Raw genomic sequence first — 21,158 nt, 5'->3', positions numbered from 1 at the left:
ACACTTAACTTATATTTAGATGTATGCTGGCAAATGAGTGGTCTGATTTGCAGTGTTGTTTAACACTCACATTAACCATTCATCTCAAGGACAGCTGAAGGTGCTGAACAGCTCTGAAAATCGGGCTGTTTTGAAGGGCTTGCCAGTAAGTTAACTGCTGGGTCTAGCTGGATTTTTCTTTTTTTTTTTTTTTTCCCCTTTCCCTTATGCATATTGGAGGTGCCTGTAGTCGTGGATCAAAAACCAGAAGCAAAGCCCTGTAGTGTATCTGCTTTAAAGTCAGAGTTAGAGACTGTCCGACCTTCAACTGCAAAGTTAAAGACAAGGGATCAAAAAAATTCACCTACTGGTTCCCATGATCACTTGGGTTGAAAGCTGAATTGCTCTTTTCTGCTAGTTGTGGAAATGGTGCTCTGATTTTTGTAGCCCTGTTTGCACTGTAGCTGTGCAGCAGGGCCCAGTGCAGAACTGGCCCTGTGTTCTCTTGGGTTTTGTAGTCAGTTTCAAAAAAACTTAAGCAAAAAATCTGCTTTGGTTGATTTCTTGTTAGCACAGGTACAGAAGTGAGCAAAATGGAATGAGTGGTGAATTGAGAGTGCTGAAAATCAAATACTGTGTTTTCCACAATGTGTTTTGGGTGTTGTCAAACAATAGCAACAGTTCAAATAGTTTCATTTTGGGTAGCAAATACCATGGTATTTCCATACACAGTCACAGGTTCACAACAAAGCTAATGTAGTAGTTATTGCATCCAAACACACATTTATGAGTAGCCAAAGGCCATGTGGTCAAATACATCACATTTTTATGCTTAGTTTAACTCAAGAAGCTACTCTCTCCCACACTGTAATCCCTGGGACATAGGGAGTCAATTTTTTTTTTTCCATACAGAGTCGTACAGAATGTTGAGTGTAGACATTAGGTAAATTAAAAATTAAAAAAAAAAAAAAAACCTCTCCAAAGCAGACATATATTTTGGAACCATTCCCTGCTCTGATTTTTTTCAGTTGTGTTATTTGATATGTCTTGAATGAATCCTGTGTGTTCACTGTGCACCCTGCTCGGGCTGAAATGCTTGCTCCCAATTATTCAGGGGTTGTTAGTTCAGTTTTCTTCCAAAAAAGGAGACTTGCAACTTAACAAAGGTTAGGAAAATAAAGATTTATTTGATCTGGTCTTCTCCCAGAAAATGGCCTGTGTGGTTTTTTTGTACTGGAGGTTTGACTTTTGGACAATGTTTCATTATCATGGTGCTCCTGAGAGTTAGTGCAATGCTTACAGAAGAGCTGAATTATCATTGATTTTTCTTCTGCTCTCTAAGAACTGAGATTTCCAACCTTTGCAGCCATACCTGTTTTGAAAGCTTGTTTTTTAAGTGCTGACTTTATGCAGGCAGAAGGAGGTTGGTGCCTTTTCAGTGTTCTGCTGGGTCTGTCTTAAGGCTTTCGTTTTGGCCATGTAGATTTTTTTCTTCTGACTCTTATCGGTGTTGTATCATCATCCAAACACAAATGTAAGTGTTCTTAAAACTAACAGAAACTGAACAAGTGTCCACATGTAGATCAAAAAACAGGTCAGAAAACAAAGTGTTTTGGTTGGGATTCCTGATTGTCATTGATAAGTGATATGTTTTTTACCAAGGCACTTAAAACTTCCTAGGTGTCTACTTAATTGTGTATAAAATAGGAATGACTAGCACAGGAGCTATAAGGAGGCAAATTAATGCTTTTTGTAAGGGCAGAGAGGCTTGTAAAATAGTGTTGGACTTACCTGGAAACTTGGGTCATAAAAGCCAGGACTTTGTTTTCATTCTGAGGCTACAAAGGAAGATATAGAAGTAGTTTTCAGTGAAGCTCTGTATGCTGGGAGCATGGAACATGGGAGCCCTGGAGTTTGCTGCTTACTTTTGGTTTCATTGTCTGGAATCACAGAATCACATAAAGTGCATAAAACCTGGACTGGGAAGTATTTGATTTGGCAAGACTCTATTTTCTTCTTTCAAATGCCCCCTCCCTCCAGGATGCCATCTAATTGATTCTTGAATTACACCAGTCCTCCAGCATTGCCTGTAAGGCTGGGATTGCTCCTCTAATGTTGGGTTTCCTGATGGCTGTTTTGAATTTGATTTTCTTTAATTTCCTTTTAGGCCCCTGTGTCCTGTTATTTGCATTAAGCTGAACCTAACAACTGAAGCTGGGCTCTGCCATGTCCTTTAAGATTGCACAGAGTTTCATACAAATCTCTTCTTTCTCATTCTGTGGTTTTTTTCAAATTCATCCCTGGTATAAATGCACTGGGGATTTGGGGGCAGAGTAGCTGTCCCTGTGCTTTGTGCTTGGTTACAGCCATTCTGTCTTTACAGCTCACATTGATCATTAAAATAAGTGTAAGGTTTTTGCAGTTGGAAAGGCTGTTGAAGCTTTACAAAGCAGTTATCAAATGCCCTGCTCTCATGTTTGAAGTGTTCCACTGCACTGATCAGCTCTGTTTCTCCTTCTGGGGTTTGCTCTCTGGTTTTCCCCCTCCAGTGGCATTACACCAGGGACCTGAGTTCCCTCAAGAACTCCCTCCTGAATCCAGATTTGGCTCCTCCTTAGCTATCATTCACTCCCACTTTATATTTTTTTTAGCCCATTGGTGTTTTACTTTAAACTGATAAGAAAGAAACTTTACTAGCATTTTGTCAGTGTGTTTACTAAGCAAATACATCTTCGAGTTTTATTCTTCTTCTGCCTCTGTGTTCACCTCTTCCCTGACTTTAAGCTGGTTCCTCTGTCTGGCTCATTTATTTAGATTAAAACCAGCAGAGATCCCAGCACTGAGCCCTCTGGGACCACAAATAACACCGAATGTCTCCCTCATCCCTTTGCTCTCAGACATCAGCGATTGCTCCTTGCCAGTGCCCCTCTGTTTCCTATTTTTTTAACAAGCTCTTTATCCTTTCTCCCTACCCTAACCTGGATCCACATAGCTCATAGTTAGAGCAAGGACCTGTCAAAGGGAACTTTTCAAAGGCTTCCTGAACATCCAAATGAACTGAGGTGCAGGAGGCCGACTCGTTCCTGCCTTGTGCAGCCAAACCTTGCTTTGAAGTCACCCGAGCTGCTGGTGTGAGTGATGCAGGGGGGAGCTGGCCAGGGGCTGGGGCACCCCCAGGGAAGGAGATTTTGGCTGAGGAGGGCACTGAGCTGGTGGGGCCGGGCAGGGAGGGAGCTCTGGGGCAGCAGAGCCCAGGAGGGGGGTGCTGGTACCAGTTCTGGGGGGGGTGGTGTGGGGGATGTGGCTGTTTGGGCACTGCCACTTCCCAAAGGACTGAGCAGCAGGAGCTGCCCCAGCCTGGCAGCTCCAGGGAGCAGGTTCAGAGGTTGGTAACAGAATAAGGGAGGAGAATAAGAGCTGGAAATCCATGAGTGGTTAACTCCGTGTGTATGAACTGTGCCTGTTTGTGCTGCTGCTCAAGTAGTGTCTTTTTTTCTTTAGCTGCTTATAATTTTTTCAAAAAACACGATTTAAAGGAAAACTTCTGAAGGTTGAGAAAACTGGTTTAAAAAGAGATTTTGGTTTCTTCCTAGGTTAGTCATAACAAAGGTTCATTATTTGAAATATCTTTATGCTTTTTGGTCATTTAGCGATAGGAAATTCAGAGGTGGACGTGGAATCCATAAACATTCAGTGAGAGAGAGTGTTTCATAAATGCATCTCTGCTATTTCCAAAAATAATATCAATTTATTTTTGGAGACCAAATAAAAATCCCAGCTGTAGCACATCTGGAATCTGTGTGTGTGTTTCACAGCATCGATTTTTTTACACTCACTGTGTGTGAACCTGTTGTGTTTGTAGCAGACAGTTCTGCCTCCTCAGTGTCCTGGCAAACCCAGTTCCACACTGGAGCAGCAGCAGGACAGGGTCAGGGCTGTGTGTCCTCTCCACAGGATGAACCAGCAGCATTCCCAGCCCATGCCCAGGTGCACCAGCATCCTCCTGCCTTGCCCCACATGGCTGAGCAGAGGGGTAGAGGGGCACGGGGCAGTTCTGCCAGAAACAAGCAGGTTTTTTCTGGAATTATGAAGTTTTAAGAAGTTGTTATTTTGTCCTGTAAGTGTGCAGAGGTCTGTGCAGAGAAAGGATTCTGCTGCTCGTGGGTTTAGGAAGCAGGGCCGTGAGGAAAGCAGCTTTGCTTGAGGTACAAATGACGTGTTTCAGGAGAGCTGATGAGGGATTCAAAGAGGAATTCGATTTTCTGCTGCTTTAGGACTGAAGCTCTCGACGGTGGCTCGAAGCTGCCCTCTTGAGTCCAGGGGCTGCTCCTGGCTGGGAGAGGAGTAGAGCAGAGGCTGAGCTGGGAAAGAAACCCAGTTTAGCAAAGCTTTGTTTTTATTTGGAGGGAATCTGAATCCAGAGAGAGGGGGTGGCAACTTTGAACAAGCTTCCAAGACGTCTGCCGTGGGTCCTGCAGAGGTTTGTTTCAAAGAGGGAACATTTCTTCACTCAGCAGTTTCCCTAAACAGTCTGGCTTGGCTCCTCACACTCCACATTTTTTCATCATAAACCAGATACTCACTACATGGGAGTAAATCTTATCCTGTTTGGAAACAACAGTGTATTTCTTGGGAGCTATTGTACTATAATAATAACCATAATTACCTTTAAAGGCATGCTGTGCTGCCTACATCTTGAGTACCAGAAGGAGTTTCACAAATAAATCTGGAGTTTTCTCTATGTCCAGATAACTGTGTCATGTAGGGATATGCCAGCTAGTAACAGTTTTATGTGTTTAACCTCCTGTCTGTCTTTTCCTTCTATCTTCTTTTTCCTCCCTCCACAGCCATATTTCACCTGCTTCCTCTACAAAACGAGCAGGGTGGAAGAAATAAATTCACCTTTCTTATTTTCCCATTCACATGTGGAAAAGTAATTATTTTTTTTTTTAAAGTTCTTACTTGTTTGGACAACTCGCCTCTTAATTAATCCTAATCCTTTCTTTGTGCTCCTTGAGTAACAATAATAGCAGATTTGTCTGGAATGATTAATGCTTTGTGTTTCTCAGGTCCTCAGCCGAGTAAAGATTTATAGACCAACATTTTCTGCCTTTCTGATAGTCAGATTTTTCTTTTTTTTTCTTTTTTTTTTTTTTCTTTTTTTCTTTTTCTCTTTTTTTTTTTTTCCCTCCCCCTCACTCTCTGGCATTTGCTCCTATTTTTCAGGTGTAAATACTGTGACAGGTCATTCAGCATTTCCTCCAACCTCCAGCGGCACGTTCGGAACATCCATAACAAGGAGAAGCCATTCAAATGCCACCTCTGCAACCGCTGCTTCGGGCAGCAAACCAACCTGGACAGGCACCTGAAGAAACACGAGCATGAGAACGTGCCAGGTAGGCAGGGACACTGCTGAGCCCTTGTCCTGGGGCTCTGAGGGCAGGGGACACCACGCTCAGGTCCCCAGGAAGCTTCTCTGGAAAGCTGTTCCTTCAGGCCGAGTGCTGTTTGGTAGCAAAACCCAAACAGCAGCTCTAAAGGTGTCTGTACCCACAGTGCACAACTGTGACACCCCTGCTCCTGCACAGCTCTGCCAGGATCTTGCCAGGTGTTATGAGCCCTTTTCCCAGCCATAAACCACCCCTGGGGATGCTCACTGCCCAGGGAGTGGAACCTCACACTGTGACATCTCCCACTGCCACCCTGGTGGGGACATGTCGAGCTCTGCTGAGGGTTTCAACCTGAAATGCACTTGTGTGAAGTTCAGGAAGATAAATGGATAAAAGCAAAGGAAGAAGTTCCTGTGCTGAAGCCAACTAAGCCATATCCCAGCCTAGGGAAAAAAGAATTATGGAAGAGTTTTAGACAAACAGCTGTGCAATGGATAGTGGTGGTTAAAATGTATGTACCATCCATAAATGCTAAATATCACCTTTGTGTCTCTGTAGTTCAAGTCTGGAGAATATGAACTTCCTTTTGGCAGTGTTGGTCCATGAGATTTCTCTTAGATGTTAAATCATTAATTAATGCATAGCATGAGGATTGTTGTGTAATGTTCCTCCTTTGTTTTTCCTTTCAACAACAGCTCTGACAAGATGTGATTGTTTCTCCTCTCCTCTTGTCTCTCCACAGTGAGCCAGCACTCCGGAGTCATCACAAACCACCTTGGGACCAGTGCCTCTTCCCCAAACTCAGAATCAGACAACCATGCACTTTTAGATGAAAAAGAGGATTCGTATTTTTCCGAAATCAGAAATTTTATTGCAAATAGTGAGATGAGTCAAGCATCAACTTTAGCAGATAAAAGGTAGCCGAGCAAATAAAATTCTCTGGTGACAACTTGGTTGAAAGGCCAGTCAGCCTCTCTCCTACAGCATTTCATTCCAAACACTTCACCTGCTGCTGCCTGCATTCACACGTAGCTGTCTGAAGCCAGCACTGAGGTTTCAGCCCAAAATGAAGCAGGAGAGAGCCACTGCAAAGAGCAGTGAAAAGGTGGAGCCTGCTGATGCAGGATTTCTGGTGAAGATGTTAATCTTACTTTATGTCACTTGGTGGCACCCTCTCGGGTTCCAGGACCACAGCACTGCTGAGCTCACCCCTGTGCTCTTAACATAGTTTAAAGCTGCTGGTTCTGTGGAGTCATCGTGTGGGTAACACGAGTGAGGATTCAGGTTTGATGGTGGGTTACACCACCAGGAAGTGAGATTGTTAGAAAACAGCAGCACAGAGGAGGAGGAGGAGGAAAGCCACTTTTCCCACAGGTGTTTTATCTTAAGAGATGGAAAACTATCATTTAACTCCAGACTAGACAAAATCCCAGTTTGAAAAGCATTGAGGTTGGTATATGCTAACATGCTTATTGGCCCTTGAGACACTGGGAAGGCTGATATTTAACTTCTTAACTTGGTTTTCCTTGCAGTTTAAATAATATGTATGTGTACATTAATGGCTCTCTGTGTTTATTCATGTGTATAAAATGATCAAAGTTGTGTGTTACAGTGAAAATCCATGACTTCTGTATTTGACATCTTTTCTTTTTTTCTCTTCTTTCTTTTTCTACCCCCTTGACCAAATATTTCAGGCCAGAAATCCAGGATGTTGATGGCAATTCCCAGTGTCACGGATTAGCAAACGAGAAAACGGAGGATGTGGATGATGAAGATGAAGAACTGGAAGAGGAAGATGATGACAGCCTGACAGGGAAGTCACAGGATGAAGCAGCATCACCCACTGCAGAGCCCCGAGGACCATTTGAGGATGAGGAAGATGAAGAACCCACATCTCTCACCATGAGCTTTGACCACACCCGAAGGTGAGCTGGGCCATTCCCTTTGGGAAGGCAGCTGGGGCTCAGGCTCCTGAGTCTGTGGTGGAGTGAGTGTAATTGTTTTGGTTTTTGAGCCACGTGTCATACCTCCAGTTTGATTTAAGCATTCACTTGAGATTCCATTTTCACCATGGTGGGGGACATGAAACAACTGGACTGCAAGGAGAATCTGGGATCAGGTGTAGATCCAAGCTCCTCTCAGGAGGACAGTTAGTCCAGCATAGAAAACAGCATTTTCAGAGTACCACAGTTCAGCAGATAACATCTTTTTCTTTAATAAAATAGAGCAAAGCCAGAGGCAGGTGTATGCAGCCCCTTTTGTGCTGCTCTGCCCAGTGTAGCAAAATGGTGTTGACTTCAAGTGGAGTTCTCAGAGCTCTGGGAAGAAGTGAAGCTTTTCTTCCCAAGGTCAAGCTGTGTCCAGACACCTTTAAAATTTCAGTTTGTAGCACACAGCACAGGCTTGGCTTTCTTTCTGCCTCCCTTATCCTCCTTTCCCAGCTGCTCTTTGTAACTAAAGATGCAAATACTGCAAAGCAGGATCTTCCTCACTCCCAGGAAAGGCAGCAGTGCTCTCTAGCCAGGCTCAGGCATCTGGAGGTGCAGCCAGGAGGCTGGAGGCAGGCTGGGTCACACATCCCTGTCACACTAACACATCTTTGTCCCTGCTCATGCTCTCCACCTTTTCTTTGCTCCTCCCATGCCGTGTCCTTCCCTGTCTGTCCCTCTGTCCCTTCACGCATGTGGCTTGTCGAGTCCCCATGCTTTGTGCATGCAGGCACGGGGTGAGCAGCACCCAGGGGGGCCCGGGGGGGTGGCAGTGAGATGAGCTAACAACAGGTCACCCCTTCCCCTGGTCATTCCCAGGTGTATTGAGGAGGACGAAGCCGGATTGTTAGATTTGGAGCAGATGCCGAATTTTGGGAAGGGGCTGGATCTCCGCAAAGCAGCCGAGGAAGCCTTTGAAGTTAAAGATGTGTTTAATGCCACCTTAGACTCTGAGACAATAAAACAGACTCTGTACAGGCAGGCTAAAAACCAGGTGGGTATATGCCAGACCGTTTTCTCTAGCTTGCCACCAGCAGGAGCAGGGAGCAGCTGTGCTCCTGCAGCCAGGGTCACCTCCCCTCCCAGTCAGCAGCAACTGGGACTCTGCTGCCTCGTTTGTGTCTGAACTGGGTCTTGCTGCCTCTGTGCTGAAGGAGAGGAGGAAGGGAGGGGACTGCAGCTGTAGGTGAGAGGTCAGTTGTCACTCAGCCTGTGTGGAGAGAAGCGTCAGGAGAAGGCAGAGGCATCTGTCTGTCCTGTCTGTGTCAGTGTTTCATGGCTGTGCTTTATTTCCTCTTGGGGGTCGGTCTGCAGTGGAGACCTGTCAAGGCACTGCAAGTTTGGGCTGTAGGAACAGTAACAAAGTGTCCAGTGTGGGGGTTTTAATGATAATGACAGCAACAAAGTACCTTTAGGCATCATTATAAATGTTAACAAAGTATTTGCTGAGGTGATTATAAACAGAAACAAAAAATATCTCTTGGTGTGATTATAAACGGTAACAAAGTGTTCCCTGAGGTTGCTTAGAAAAGGTGTAATAGACAATAGTATTTCCAGCAGGTATAGAGAGCTTCATCTATCTCCCTGATTCCTGAAAGCAAACCATAAAATGTAAATCTGCCTTCTGAGCTCGACCAGGTCAGACCCACTGAGAAACCTCATCTCAGCACCTGCTGGGGCTTTGAGAAAAATCTGGAGCTCTTTGGGCAGATCCATTTGAGCTCTCTATTTCATTAAACCAAAAATACTCAGTCTAGTTTGATAAAATTCATATCTTAATCCTTTCAAAGGGATTCTCACAAAAGAACTGTTGAGGGAAGTTACACCAAACCCAGCCCTTCGTGTGCAGCAGTTGCCTTGGGGTCCCTTTCTGAGCTGCAAGCAGAGACATTTGTGAAATCAGATGGGCAGCAAAGCAGCAGCCTTGGGCAGTTACCAACCAGAACAGTATTTTTGATTTTTCATCACCCCAGACTTGTGAGATTCTTGTTCTCCTTCACAATAGGTGCTAGTGCTGAAGCTGGGGAAGGTCTGTTGAAGATAGGTCACAGCTTTTTTCTGTGTTGAACTACTTTAAACACAAGCCACTTGCCTGACTCTTCCATCTGTCCTGTTACTAATACCCCAAGTGTACTAACTGCTCAGGAGCAGCTTCCTCACTCCAAGTGGGCTCTGCAGTGGGGGGTCCAGCCTGTGCTTGGGTGGGGGTTGGTATTTTGGGGGTTTGAAGTAATTTTATAGTGCACGAGGTGTGCAGGACTGTTTACACAAATCACAGTAAGTAACTTAAATAATTGGAACTGTCTCTTGTGCCAGCAGTGTGGCAGTGGAAGAGGATCTGTGTGAGCACCCTGTGTGCAGTGGCTGGGGAGCAGCTTCAGAGGTGTGCAGGTCCCTGGCAGTGCACACACCTGCAGCACAGCCTGCTCTGACTCCCAGCTTGTCAGGGATGAGGCTGGATAACTGTCCCACATTCCTGAGGCTCCTGCTCTATCTGGGGCTGCCCCAGAGAAGGGGTTGTGCTGCAGAGGTGTGAGGGAGGGGGCTGCACAGCCACTGCTCCACTGCAGAGCAGGAGCACTCCTGACACCACCACAGAGCAGGGAGGGTGGGGGCTGTGTCCTCCTCTGTTTCAGGTGACGGGTGGCAAACACATTTGCTTTCCCCTCCAGTGTGTGAGGTTGTTGTCTGCCCAGGTTTTCCCATCTCTCTGCGGGCTGTGGAGGGACACAAATGTGTGTGAGAACAAGACAAGTCATCTTGGAGGAGGGGGAGCATCTAGGTTAGAGAGAAGCAAGGACTGCAGCAGCAGGAACGACGGGTCAGGCTGTGCCAGGTGTACTCACATCTGTCCTCTGCCTCCCTCTTCTCCTCCAGGCTTATGCAATGATGCTCTCCCTGTCTGAGAACGCTCCCCTCCACACGTCCTCCCAGAACTCTCTGGGTGCTTGGTTGGACATGGCAGGAGCAGCTTCAGAGTCGGGGACCTTTAACCCCATCAACCACCTCTGAGAGGTCCACAGGGCACTGGCCAGAGTCCCAGCCAGGAGGCAGTGGTGCTGCAGTTCTCCCAGCAAAAAACCCCAGCAAGCAGAAGATGGATGAGAGGGCCTCAGGGAGTCACCTGGACTTTTGGCTGAGAAGGAAACCTGTCGCATCCCACCAGTCCTGTGTTTTTATCTCTCCAGAGTTTTCATTTCTAATTTATCAGAACGAACCTCTCCCAAACTGGATAACCCTGATGCAGCCCTAGGATTTCACAGTCTGTGGGAACAGCATGAGCAAGGCAGGAATTGCAGCAGTGCAATCAAACATTGGCTCCCAGGACGTGATGGAGCAGCGGGGCTGAACAAGGGCAGCCTGGAACCCTCCAGCAGCTTCTCCTCCCAGTGCAGCTGAAGTGAAGTAACAAGGAAAGAGCCAGGTCTGACCTGTCCCTGCTGCAATTCTGACATAGTCACTGGAATTCTACCAGGGAAGGGGAAATTCAGCTCCTTAAACTGAGCCCACAAAGCATCTGAAGTTCTCTGCTCCCACAGAAACATCTCCCCAGCCTCTGCTCCCGACAAATCTGGCACCACACAAAGCTCCTGGAACCTGAGGCCACAGTTCCTGCAGCCCTGATACCCAATTCAGGGTCCTGGCTGAGTGGTCTCCAGCCTGGAGCATGTTCTGGGGTCAGGGCTGTTCCTGTCCCCATAATGTGGGATCATGGGCTGTGCCCCAGGAGCCCCTTGGGCTGTGCCTGGGCTGTGGGCTCTGCAGCTCTGGGGGGCCCTGGCAGTCCCCAGGTCTCTGGGGGGGGGGAGATGGTGGCACCACTGAGCTGCTGAAAGGGCTTGGACTTCCCCTGCAGAGGTCCTGGGGTGAAGCCTTCCCTGGGTGGCTGTGTGAGAGTGTGTGGTGGGCAAGGCTCCCCTTGTGCAGGGCCATGGAGACACTTCTGGTGGTTTCTCTCCCAGGGTTTTTTCAGAGTTTTCCTTTCCATGTTGAGAGTGTCTGGGGATGGTGGCAGAAGTTCCTGACCAGTGGAGTTGTTGGGTGTGGCGGGTGGTGCTGCTATTGATTGGCCTAAAAAGTAACAAGATTAAAACTTCCTCACTTCAGCAACCTCGGGGGTGCAGCCCTCTGTTCAAGCACCTGGCCAAGAGTCACAGTGTCTCTCTGACTCTAAAATTGCTCACTGATATTTTATGGGTGATTTCAAATCACTTCGAAGTCTCATCTTCTTTATGGATACAAAGCAGCCTCCAGAAATACCCTGAGGTTTGTGCTGTTCTCTGTTGCAATTGCAGTCTGCTGTTGGAGCAGGGATTCTGCTGGGAAAGCTGAATTCCAGAGCATCAGGACAGCAGTCAGAGCCTGGGGAGGCTGCCCAGATAAAGGTTATAAAGGGTGTCCTAAAATTGCAGCATCTGATCAGAAATGCAGCCACTGAGTGCAAACCTCTGTCTCTTCCCCCTTGCAGCTCTGCCTCAGCAGGGAGCTGCCTGGGGATGGGGGCAGCCAGAGGGCCAGGGAAGGCAAGAGGAACTTTTCCTGTTGATTTCAGTGTATTTTGGTGCTGGGTGTGTTAAGTGTTGCACCAGGCAATAGCAGCTGCTGGGTCAGTGCTCTCTGCCAGAGGAGCAGCAGCCGCTGCTCAGTCTCTGCCTGGGAATACTTTGTGTGTGCAGCCCCTCTGCCCAGCCTGGAAAAAAGAGCAGAACAAGTGGAGGCTCCTGTGCCAGCCCAGTGTGAGAAACCCCACTGCAAAGCCTCGTTCCAGCCTGGTGAAAGAAAGGAAAAAGGCACCTGGAGGAAGTGGAGGCTGTGTCAGCAGTGATACCTTTGCGATTCACTCTTTGCACCCAGGAGCAGTGTGAGGTGGGTTTGGATAGCCCAGAGCTCAGGATGTCCTGGGAGGAAACATCTGGGGCAGCTTTGCAACAAAAGGTGAATTAGCAGCATCAGTGTATTTTCCAAGAAAATTTACCCTTCCTTTTTGGTTTTCCACCCCCCCCCCTGTGAAAGTGCCCAAGGCTCTGAGACCAACAGTCAGTGTGACCTGAACTGCTTCGTGTATTTGCACAAAGCTCTTGGGGAAAGGGAGCCCCAGAGCTGACATCAGAAGAACCCAGGCTTGTGAAGGAGAGGGGACATCCCTGTCCCAGCACATCTGCTGCAGCACAGCCCTGCCCAGGCACTTGGCCTTTAAATTATTCCCACAGGGGCCAACTGAAAATAATAAAAAAGAATTGTTTCTTTTCCTGATGGAATTTATTTTAATCTGTATATAACTTGTAATTTTTTTGCTAATTCTTTTCTTATTTTATTTCTTCCTTAACAGTATTTTTTGCATTAGATATCATTATTGTGAAGAAATAATGTTAATATAAGTATGTAGTGAAGGACCAAAATGGTGTAATTAAGGTTGTGTGTTGTACGGTTGATAACCAGGGAGTAGGAAGAGTTTGTCCATGTGCCAAATGCCCCTGACCCCCCCTGCCAGCCTTGCTGCTGATTCTCCAGACAATCAACGTTTTGTTACCTTTGCCTTGAAGTGACCATTGCACACCAGGAAAGTTTCTCTGCCTTTCCTGGGTGGGTTGGAAAGCTGGGAGGGAGCAGCTCCGGGGGGCTCTGCCCGGGGGCTGTGGCACAGCAGAGCCGATGGCACCACCAGCCCCTCGGTTCCTGCCCCGCTCCCCCCGGGCACAGAGACTCCTCCAGCAGAGCCCCCGGGAGCTCCTGGCCCTGGGGGTCTCTCCAGCCCTGCCCAGACCCTGCCCAGCAGAGCACAGGGATCTGGCCCAGCCTTAAGAGGGAGGCTCCTGTGTCCTTCCAGCACCGCGGGTTCCACGGGAGTGAATCCAACGTCTGAGCATCTCCTGGGAAGCTTCCTCTGGAACCAGATCTCTGGGTGGAGGTCGGGGGGTGTGGGCTCTGCCCTGGTGGTTTTGTTCATGGCTGAAGCAATCTTTGAAGAGGTCATCGAGCTCCTCGGCGTGAGGAGGTGACAGCAGCAGCAAGATGGTCTGCAAAGTGTGGGGGATGTAGGAAGAAAGGCAAACGCTGCTGTGGGGATCTCTCTGGGGTGTGAACCATCTCCACATCAGTGTTTCAGCCCTCCTGCCCGGGGTCTTCCCTTCAGCAGGGGTTTGTCAGCAGCTCTGGACCTCACCTCCTCCCTCCAGGGTTGGTCTCTGCTCCCCGGGGCTCAGGAGCAAGGCCGGGGGCAAAGAGGCATCATCCAGCCAGGGGTTAAGGACGTTAAAAATCTAGTTTTTTAATCATGAAATGATTTTTGTTTGTTTCTTTTCATGTTTCCTAATGGGTTTCTGTCTTGCTTACAACAGACTAAGTGGAAGCACTCCCTTCCTTTCTCCCTGATCAGCACTTACCCTTCCCCACCCCGCAGGCAGCGTTTGGAAAGCACTTGCACAAGGACCTGAAGGTGTTTGAGCATCAAAGCACTGGATCGAGAGCCCCTCCCCTCAATCTACTGACATTGGATTTTAGTGCTGTACTCTGGGTGTGAGTGAGTGTGAGCGTGGGTGTGCGTGGGTGTGCGTGGCGGGGGAAGGGGGAAGCCCCAGGGTCAGGACCCTGCCCGGGCAGTGGGGTCAGTGCTGGTAAGAAAAGGGCAAAACCCTCTGCTCCTGAACAATGGTCAGTAGTGTTTTCACAAAGCCATGAAACTTTTTTCTCCGTAGTGTCGAGTGATGATACTGTGATTAAGATGTTCTTGAATGATTCCAAGATTATTTTTTTTTTTCTCTCTCTCTTTCTTCTGTCGTTAATTCTTATTACCACTTTGGGGGAAAAAAAAAAAAAAAAAAAGACAAAAAAAAAGACAAAAAAAAAAAAAATGAAAAAGAAAAAAAAGGCAGCTTTGATTTCCAAATGTGCAATTCACATGTGAACAAAGTAATTCTGAAAGTAATTCTCAATGTATTTTACATTCTCGTTGCTCTCTTCAAAGCAAGAGATGTTTTGCCCTGATGTCATTTCCAGCCTGCAGAAGATGTAATTTAAAACATATATATATTGTGCTTGCAAGAATCATAAATCTGTGCATCCGATGTCATTCCTTTTCCCATCGTTACAATACAGATATGATTTTAGGTTGTTGGATTTTTTTTCTTTAGAACTGTATAGTGTGTTTTTTTTAAAAAAAAAATCAATTGTAAATGTCTGGTTTTCATATAATGTTTAAAAAACATTGAGAAAGAGGATGGTGCTTGTTCCATATCATTCTTGATTGTATATTGCTTCTGTTATGTTTATAAGTAAACTGTGCATGACTTGTGTTTAGCAGTCATTATGGTGTCTGGTCGTGAAATTTTTATTAAAAAGACAAAAATTCCGTAGATGCACTTATTGTATATGTGAGTAGGTTCTGCGTGCGAGGCTGGGAGCCTCCAACTGCCAAGGAAGAGGAAAATGAAAATAAAAAAAAAAAAAAAGTGTTGGCAGTTATTAATTAATATGAAATCGCTTTGTTGGGAGCATAATGAAATAAAAGATATGAAGTGTAGAAAATAATTAAAAAAAAAAAAAAAGCGATTTTACAAATTTCATTTTGATGCTTGTGATAAAAAACAAAAAAAAAAACAAAAACAAAACCCAATGTACTTGTGTAGAGAAATTCCTGTAAAGCGATGATAGAGGAAGCTGATCCTGAGGTTCTGCTGTAGAATAGGTCTGTAAACCAAATGTAATCTTTCCAATGCTACGATGAATTTATACACGAGATTGATATGCAATAAACCTGTGTGCTTTTATAGCCCGGCTCCGAGCCTCGCTCCCCGCCGGCACCGCCGAAACACCCAGAGAGGGGGAGAGGGAGGGGGAATCACCAAACCCAACCACCGGGGCCTGGGGGGACTCTGGGGCCGCGTCAGGGGAGCTCTGACACGCAAACGAAATTTGCCAAATTTCACCGCGCTGTGCCGGATTTTGCTGCGCTGTGCCAGATTTTTTTTCGTGAAAATTGGGGTTCTGAATCTTGCCAGATTTGGGGCTGTTATGCAAAAGCCTTGGAGTCCTGACCTGGTTTTGGCAAAATATGCAAATGTTGCCGGATTTGCCAAATTTCACCGCGCTGTGCCGGATTTTGCCAGATTTTTTTTCGTGAAAATTGGGGTTCTGAATCTTGCCAGATTTGGGGCTGTTATGCAAAAGCCTTGGAGTCCTGACCTGGTTTTGGCAAAATATGTGCTGGTTTTGGCAAAATATGCAAATGTTGCCGGATTTGCCAAATTTCACCGCGCTGTGCCGGATTGTGCCGCGCTGTGCCGGATTGTGCCGCGCTGTGCCGGATTGTGCCGGATTTTTTTTCGTGAAAATTGAGGTTCTGGATCTTGCCAGATTTGGGGCTGTTATGCAAAAGCCTCGGAGTCCTGACCTGGTTTTGGCAAAATACGTGCTGGTTTTGGCAAAATATGCAAATGTTGCCGGATTTGCCAAATTTCACCGCGCTTTGCCGGATTGTGCCGGATTGTGCCGCGCTGTGCCGGATTTTGCCGGATTTTTTTTTTGTGAAAATTTGGTTTCTGAATCTTGCCAGATTTGGGGCTGTTATGCAAAAGCCTCGGAGTCCTGACCTGGTTTTGGCAAAATATGTGCTGGTTTTGGCAAAATATGCAAATGTTGCCGGATTTGCCAAATTTCACCGCACTGTGCCGGATTGTGCCGGATTGTGCCGCGCTGTGCCGGATTTTTTTTTGTGAAAATTGGGGTTCTGAATCTTGCCAGATTTGGGGCTGTTATGCAAAAGCCTCGGAGTCCTGACCTGGTTTTGGCAAAATATGTGCTGGTTTTGGCAAAATATGCAAATGTTGCCGGATTTGCCAAATTTCACCGCGCTGTGCCGCGCTGTGCCGGATTTTGCCGGATTTTTTTTTTGTGAAAATTGGGGTTCTGAATCTTGCCAGATTTGGGGCTGTTATGCAAAAGCCTCGGAGTCCTGACCTGGTTTTGGCAAAATATGCAAATGTTGCCGGATTTGCCAAATTTCACCGCGCTTTGCCGGATTGTGCCGGATTGTGCCACGCTGTGCCGGATTTTGCCGGATTTTTTTCGTGAAAATTGGGGTTCTGAATCTTGCCAGATTTGGGGCTGTTATGCAAAAGCCTCGGAGTCCTGACCTGGTTTTGGCAAAATATGTGCTGGTTTTGGCAAAATATGCAAATGTTGCCGGATTTGCCAAATTTCACCGTGCTGTGCCGGATTTTGCCGCGCTGTGCCGGATTTTGCCGGATTTTTTTCGTGAAAATTGGGGTTCTGAATCTTGCCAGATTTGGGGCTGTTATGCAAAAGCCTCGGAGTCCTGACCTGGTTTTGGCAAAATATGCAAATGTTGCCGGATTTGCCAAATTTCACCGCGCTTTGCCGGATTGTGCCGGATTGTGCCGCGCTGTGCCGGATTTTGCCGGATTTTTTTTTTGTGAAAATTTGGTTTCTGAATCTTGCCAGATTTGGGGCTGTTATGCAAAAGCCTCGGAGTCCTGACCTGGTTTTGGCAAAATATGTGCTGGTTTTGGCAAAATATGCAAATGTTGCCGGATTTGCCAAATTTCACCGCGCTGTGCCGGATTGTGCCGGATTGTGCCGCGCTGTGCCGGATTTTTTTTTGTGAAAATTGGGGTTCTGAATCTTGCCAGATTTGGGGCTGTTATGCAAAAGCCTCGGAGTCCTGACCTGGTTTTGGCAAAATATGTGCTGGTTTTGGCAAAATATGCAAATGTTGCCGGATTTGCCAAATTTCACCGCACTGTGCCGGATTGTGCCGGATTGTGCCGCGCTGTGCCGGATTTTTTTTTTGTGAAAATTGGGGTTCTGAATCTTGCCAGATTTGGGGCTGTTATGCAAAAGCCTCGGAGTCCTGACCTGGTTTTGGCAAAATATGTGCTGGTTTTGGCAAAATATGCAAATGTTGCCGGATTTGCCAAATTTCACCGTGCTGTGCCGCGCTGTGCCGGATTTTGCCGGATTTTTTTTTTGTGAAAATTGGGGTTCTGAATCTTGCCAGATTTGGGGCTGTTATGCAAAAGCCTCGGAGTCCTGACCTGGTTTTGGCAAAATATGCAAATGTTGCCGGATTTGCCAAATTTCACCGCGCTTTGCCGGATTGTGCCGGATTGTGCCACGCTGTGCCGGATTTTGCCGGATTTTTTTCGTGAAAATTGGGGTTCTGAATCTTGCCAGATTTGGGGCTGTTATGCAAAAGCCTCGGAGTCCTGACCTGGTTTTGGCAAAATATGTGCTGGTTTTGGCAAAATATGCAAATGTTGCCGGATTTGCCAAATTTCACCGTGCTGTGCCGGATTTTGCCGCGCTGTGCCGGATTTTGCCGGATTTTTTTCGTGAAAATTGGGGTTCTGAATCTTGCCAGATTTGGGGCTGTTATGCAAAAGCCTCGGAGTCCTGACCTGGTTTTGGCAAAATATGTGCTGGTTTTGGCAAAATATGCAAATGTTGCCGGATTTGCCAAATTTCACCGCACTGTGCCGGATTGTGCCGGATTTTTTTTTGTGAAAATTGGGGTTCTGAATCTTGCCAGATTTGGGGCTGTTATGCAGGAGCCTGGCAGTCCTGCTCTGGGCAGTTCACTGGCAGGGGAGGAGGGTGTGGGACCTGGTTCTGGATCCTGCCCTGGTTTCCTTTCCCTGAGCTTGGTGCTTTTCCTAGATGAGAATCTCACTTATAAACTCTCTCTGTTTCCACCCAATCCCGATGAGATGCCAAGATATTTCCATGGATTTTTTTCACAAGTCTCAGCTCTTGAGCACCTTTTACTTTATTTCTATAGATTTTGCCCTATTTTTTTCAACCGTGCCTCATCCTGGGCGGCTCTTCCTTTGCCTTGAGTTTCATTCCCAGCTCCTGGCAGGTGAGGGGAAGAAGCTTTAGAAGGAGGTTTAGAGAATGAAGGGAATTAAAAGAGAAGATGTAGAAATTAAGGAGGGAGTGGGGAAGAGGTAAAAGTTGAGGAAAATTGGAGAAGAGGGAAGGAAAAGGTAAAAGTGACAAAGATGAGAACTGTAAGGGAGTTGTAGGGGAAGGTGAGAGGCACGGGGAGATGGGGGAGCAGATGGAGCAGATACAGAAAGAGAGATGGAAAGATAAAAGGAAAAAATAAGAGAAATGGGAAGACCTGGAAGGGAACAGACATGGGGAGAGTGGGAGAAGGGAAGAGGTAGAAGGGAAGACTGGGAAAGTCTTCCCAGGAAAGACTGGGAAAGGATAAGAGACATGGAAGAACCAGTCAGATAAATATGTGAAGAAATGGGGAAGAGGTAGAAAGGAATTGGAATGGGAATACAGAAGGTGAAACTAAAAGGAAAGAGAAAAAAAATTTTCACAAAAGTCAAAGAGAGGAGAAAGGGAACATGAGGAACAGAGATACAAAGGGAAGGAACTGAACTTCTCCAGTGAACACACAGAGGCAGAGCACAAAGATCACTGCTGTGGGGGGAGGGAGGAGCTGCTTTTCCCACCCTGCACAGCACGTGTCTCTTTCAGAACACCTTTATTCCTTTATTTCACTCCAGATGACACAGGCAGCACAGAACCCCAGACAAAGCCTGTGGGGACAGAGTGCTGCTGGCACAGTGCAGGATGAACATGGCCACACTCCTGCCCTGGGACTTGGGGGGTGTCTGTGTGTCTGTGTCTGTGTGTCTGTGTCTGTCTGTGTCTGTCTGTGTCTGTCTGTGCAGCAGCAGATGCCAGGCTCCGAGGGGGAGGTCATCCTGGTGGCAATTTGCTCTGAGGAGCTGTGGAAGATGAAGCTCTCTGGGATCTCCAGGCTGCCATGGTGCAGCTGCTGAGCTGAGGGGTGCACACCAGCTCCTTGCAGGCAGAGGATTTGCTCTCCACTGGCACCACCCTGTGCTGCTCCTTCTCTGGGGAGGACACATCATAAACCTGGGACTGTTCCTTGGCTGCAAGAACCCCACCAACAGTAAATGCCCCTTGCACGGACACCCCAGACTTTGGGGTGACCTGCACCGAGCCCCCCTGCCCTGTACCTGTGTCCTGAGGGGCTGCTGCTCTCAGGGACTGTGATGCTGGAGCTCCCCATCCCCCAGGCCCAGGTGAGGGTCTTCACCAGGGTGGACACCTGGCACTTGATGAGGGTCCATTGGTTGCAGGTGCTGTGTGCAGACTTCACACTCGTGCTTGACACAGAGCCTAAGACACAAAGGTGACAGAGTGACAGAGCAGATCACTCCCCAGGACTGCCAGGACACTGCCCTGTCTCCCTGCTGCTGTTCTGTCTCCTCCTCCTTGTAGGAGCAGCCAGCACAGGGGGACAAGTGCCAGCACCCCAGGCCCCCTCTGCAAGGGGGTGGGTGGGAACCCCTCACTGCTCTGGGGTTGATGAGGGGCCCCGTGTCCTGGATGGGAGCAGGAGATACAGTGACACCTCCACACAGCAGCCCTGAGGGTCCCTCACCCAGCATGGTGATGGCTTTGCTGTCCCCCGTGTGAAGAAGCTGGAGCCCAGACCCCCTGTAGCAAGGGGAAGGCTGCAGGTGCCTGCTACCCCCCACTCAGCACACTCAGAGAGCCCCCAGGTGCTGGGGGTGCCCCTGCCAGGGCACCAGTGCCATGATCCCCCCTCTGATGGGGAGCCCAGCCAAGGAGACTGCTGCCAACAGCAGCACCAGGGCAGCAGGACCCACAGGCATGTCCTGGTGCCTTGTCTGCCACAGAAAAGGGACAGCCTGGGAACACTGCCAGCTCCTCAGGCTCAGACAGGATGCTGCCCCACATCCCTTAACCAGGCAGATGCCAGACCCCCCACCAGAGGACAAGATGGTGCTTACCCCAGTGCTTGGTGCCTTCCTCACCTCCATGAGGAGCTGTACCTGAGGGAGGTTGATGTGCAGGCAGGGGCCCCTTCACAGGCCTGGGGAAGCTGTGGTTATTCCTGCTGCAAGGTAAGAGGGGACACAGAGCCAGGTGTTCCCAGAGAGGTCACCCCAGCAGGGCTCCTGCATGGGTGCAGGGACCCCCCAGCAGCACCCCAGAGCACCAGGCTGCAGAGTGAGAGAATCTTCCCCTCTCTGAGCTCCAAGAAGACTGAACCTGGGCTCGGGCTGAACCCCAGACTTCAAAGCACCCAAGACCCCTCCCATCACCCAGCATTCCCTGATTTCTCATCCAGTGCTAAGCACCCACATCTGAGACACTCACCTGATCAGCACTGCAGCCAAACTCTTGGCATCTGTGCAAGAGAAAAAAACAAACAAAAAAAAACCCCAAAAAACCAAAGGGGAGGGTTTTCCAACAGCTGTTTCAGGCATAAATGGAAGAGGGGAGATTAAAGTCAGATATTATAGAAATTCTTCCTTGTGAGGGTTGTGAGTCTCTGGCTCCCTCAAGAAGCTGTGGCTGCCCCATCCCTGGCAGTGTTGAAGGCCCCAGGTTGGATGGGGCTTGGAGCACCCTGGGTTGGTGGGAGGTGGGACTGGATGATCCTTAAGGTCCCCTCCAACCCCAAACATTCCATCATTCTGTGTTCTCCTCTGAGGGCTGTTTTGGGTAGCAGAACATGTCCATGGCATGACACTAACTCACTGCCTCTGTGGGAACTCTCTTGTCTGGTATTTCTTGTGCTTGGTTTGTCATCATTCCAAAGAAGAAGAAGGAATGATGGGTCACCCCACCTTGCTCCTGAGGTGAAGCAGGACCAAGCTGTGCTCCTGAGCTGTGCCTGCAGCCTGCTGAAAGGTCATGGTCACTGGGAAGCTCACACAGGGAAGAGTGGGAATGTTCTGGGGTGGGGGAACGTGCTAGCACATGGCAT

The 21,158-nt window shown here is 47.9% G+C and overlaps 1 protein-coding gene across 5 annotated transcripts in view; it reads left to right on the top strand.

Annotated features, from left to right (window-relative positions):
• PRDM16 (PR/SET domain 16) overlaps positions 1 to 15,125 on the top strand; it is a 274,258-nt gene extending 259,133 nt beyond the window's left edge. For 4 of the 5 annotated variants that reach the window (XM_071766807.1, XM_071766805.1, XM_071766804.1 and 1 more), the window contains 5 exons: positions 5,206 to 5,375; positions 6,112 to 6,286; positions 7,064 to 7,294; positions 8,177 to 8,351; positions 10,235 to 15,125. In XM_071766807.1, coding sequence (XP_071622908.1) covers positions 5,206 to 5,375; positions 6,112 to 6,286; positions 7,064 to 7,294; positions 8,177 to 8,351; positions 10,235 to 10,369 — 886 coding nt within the window. In that variant the 3' untranslated portion in view covers positions 10,370 to 15,125. The remainder of the gene's footprint in view (positions 1 to 5,205; positions 5,376 to 6,111; positions 6,287 to 7,063; positions 7,295 to 8,176; positions 8,352 to 10,234) is intronic. The other variant, XM_071766806.1, reaches the window with a different exon arrangement.
• Positions 15,126 to 21,158: the final 6,033 nt, after the last annotated feature.

Source organism: Heliangelus exortis, chromosome 23, assembly GCF_036169615.1.
Source record: "Heliangelus exortis chromosome 23, bHelExo1.hap1, whole genome shotgun sequence".
In the NCBI taxonomy this organism is placed as follows: Eukaryota; Metazoa; Chordata; class Aves; order Apodiformes; family Trochilidae; genus Heliangelus; species Heliangelus exortis.
The sequence above is the reverse complement of the archived record's forward strand: the minus strand, read 5'-3'. Positions and strand labels throughout refer to the sequence as shown.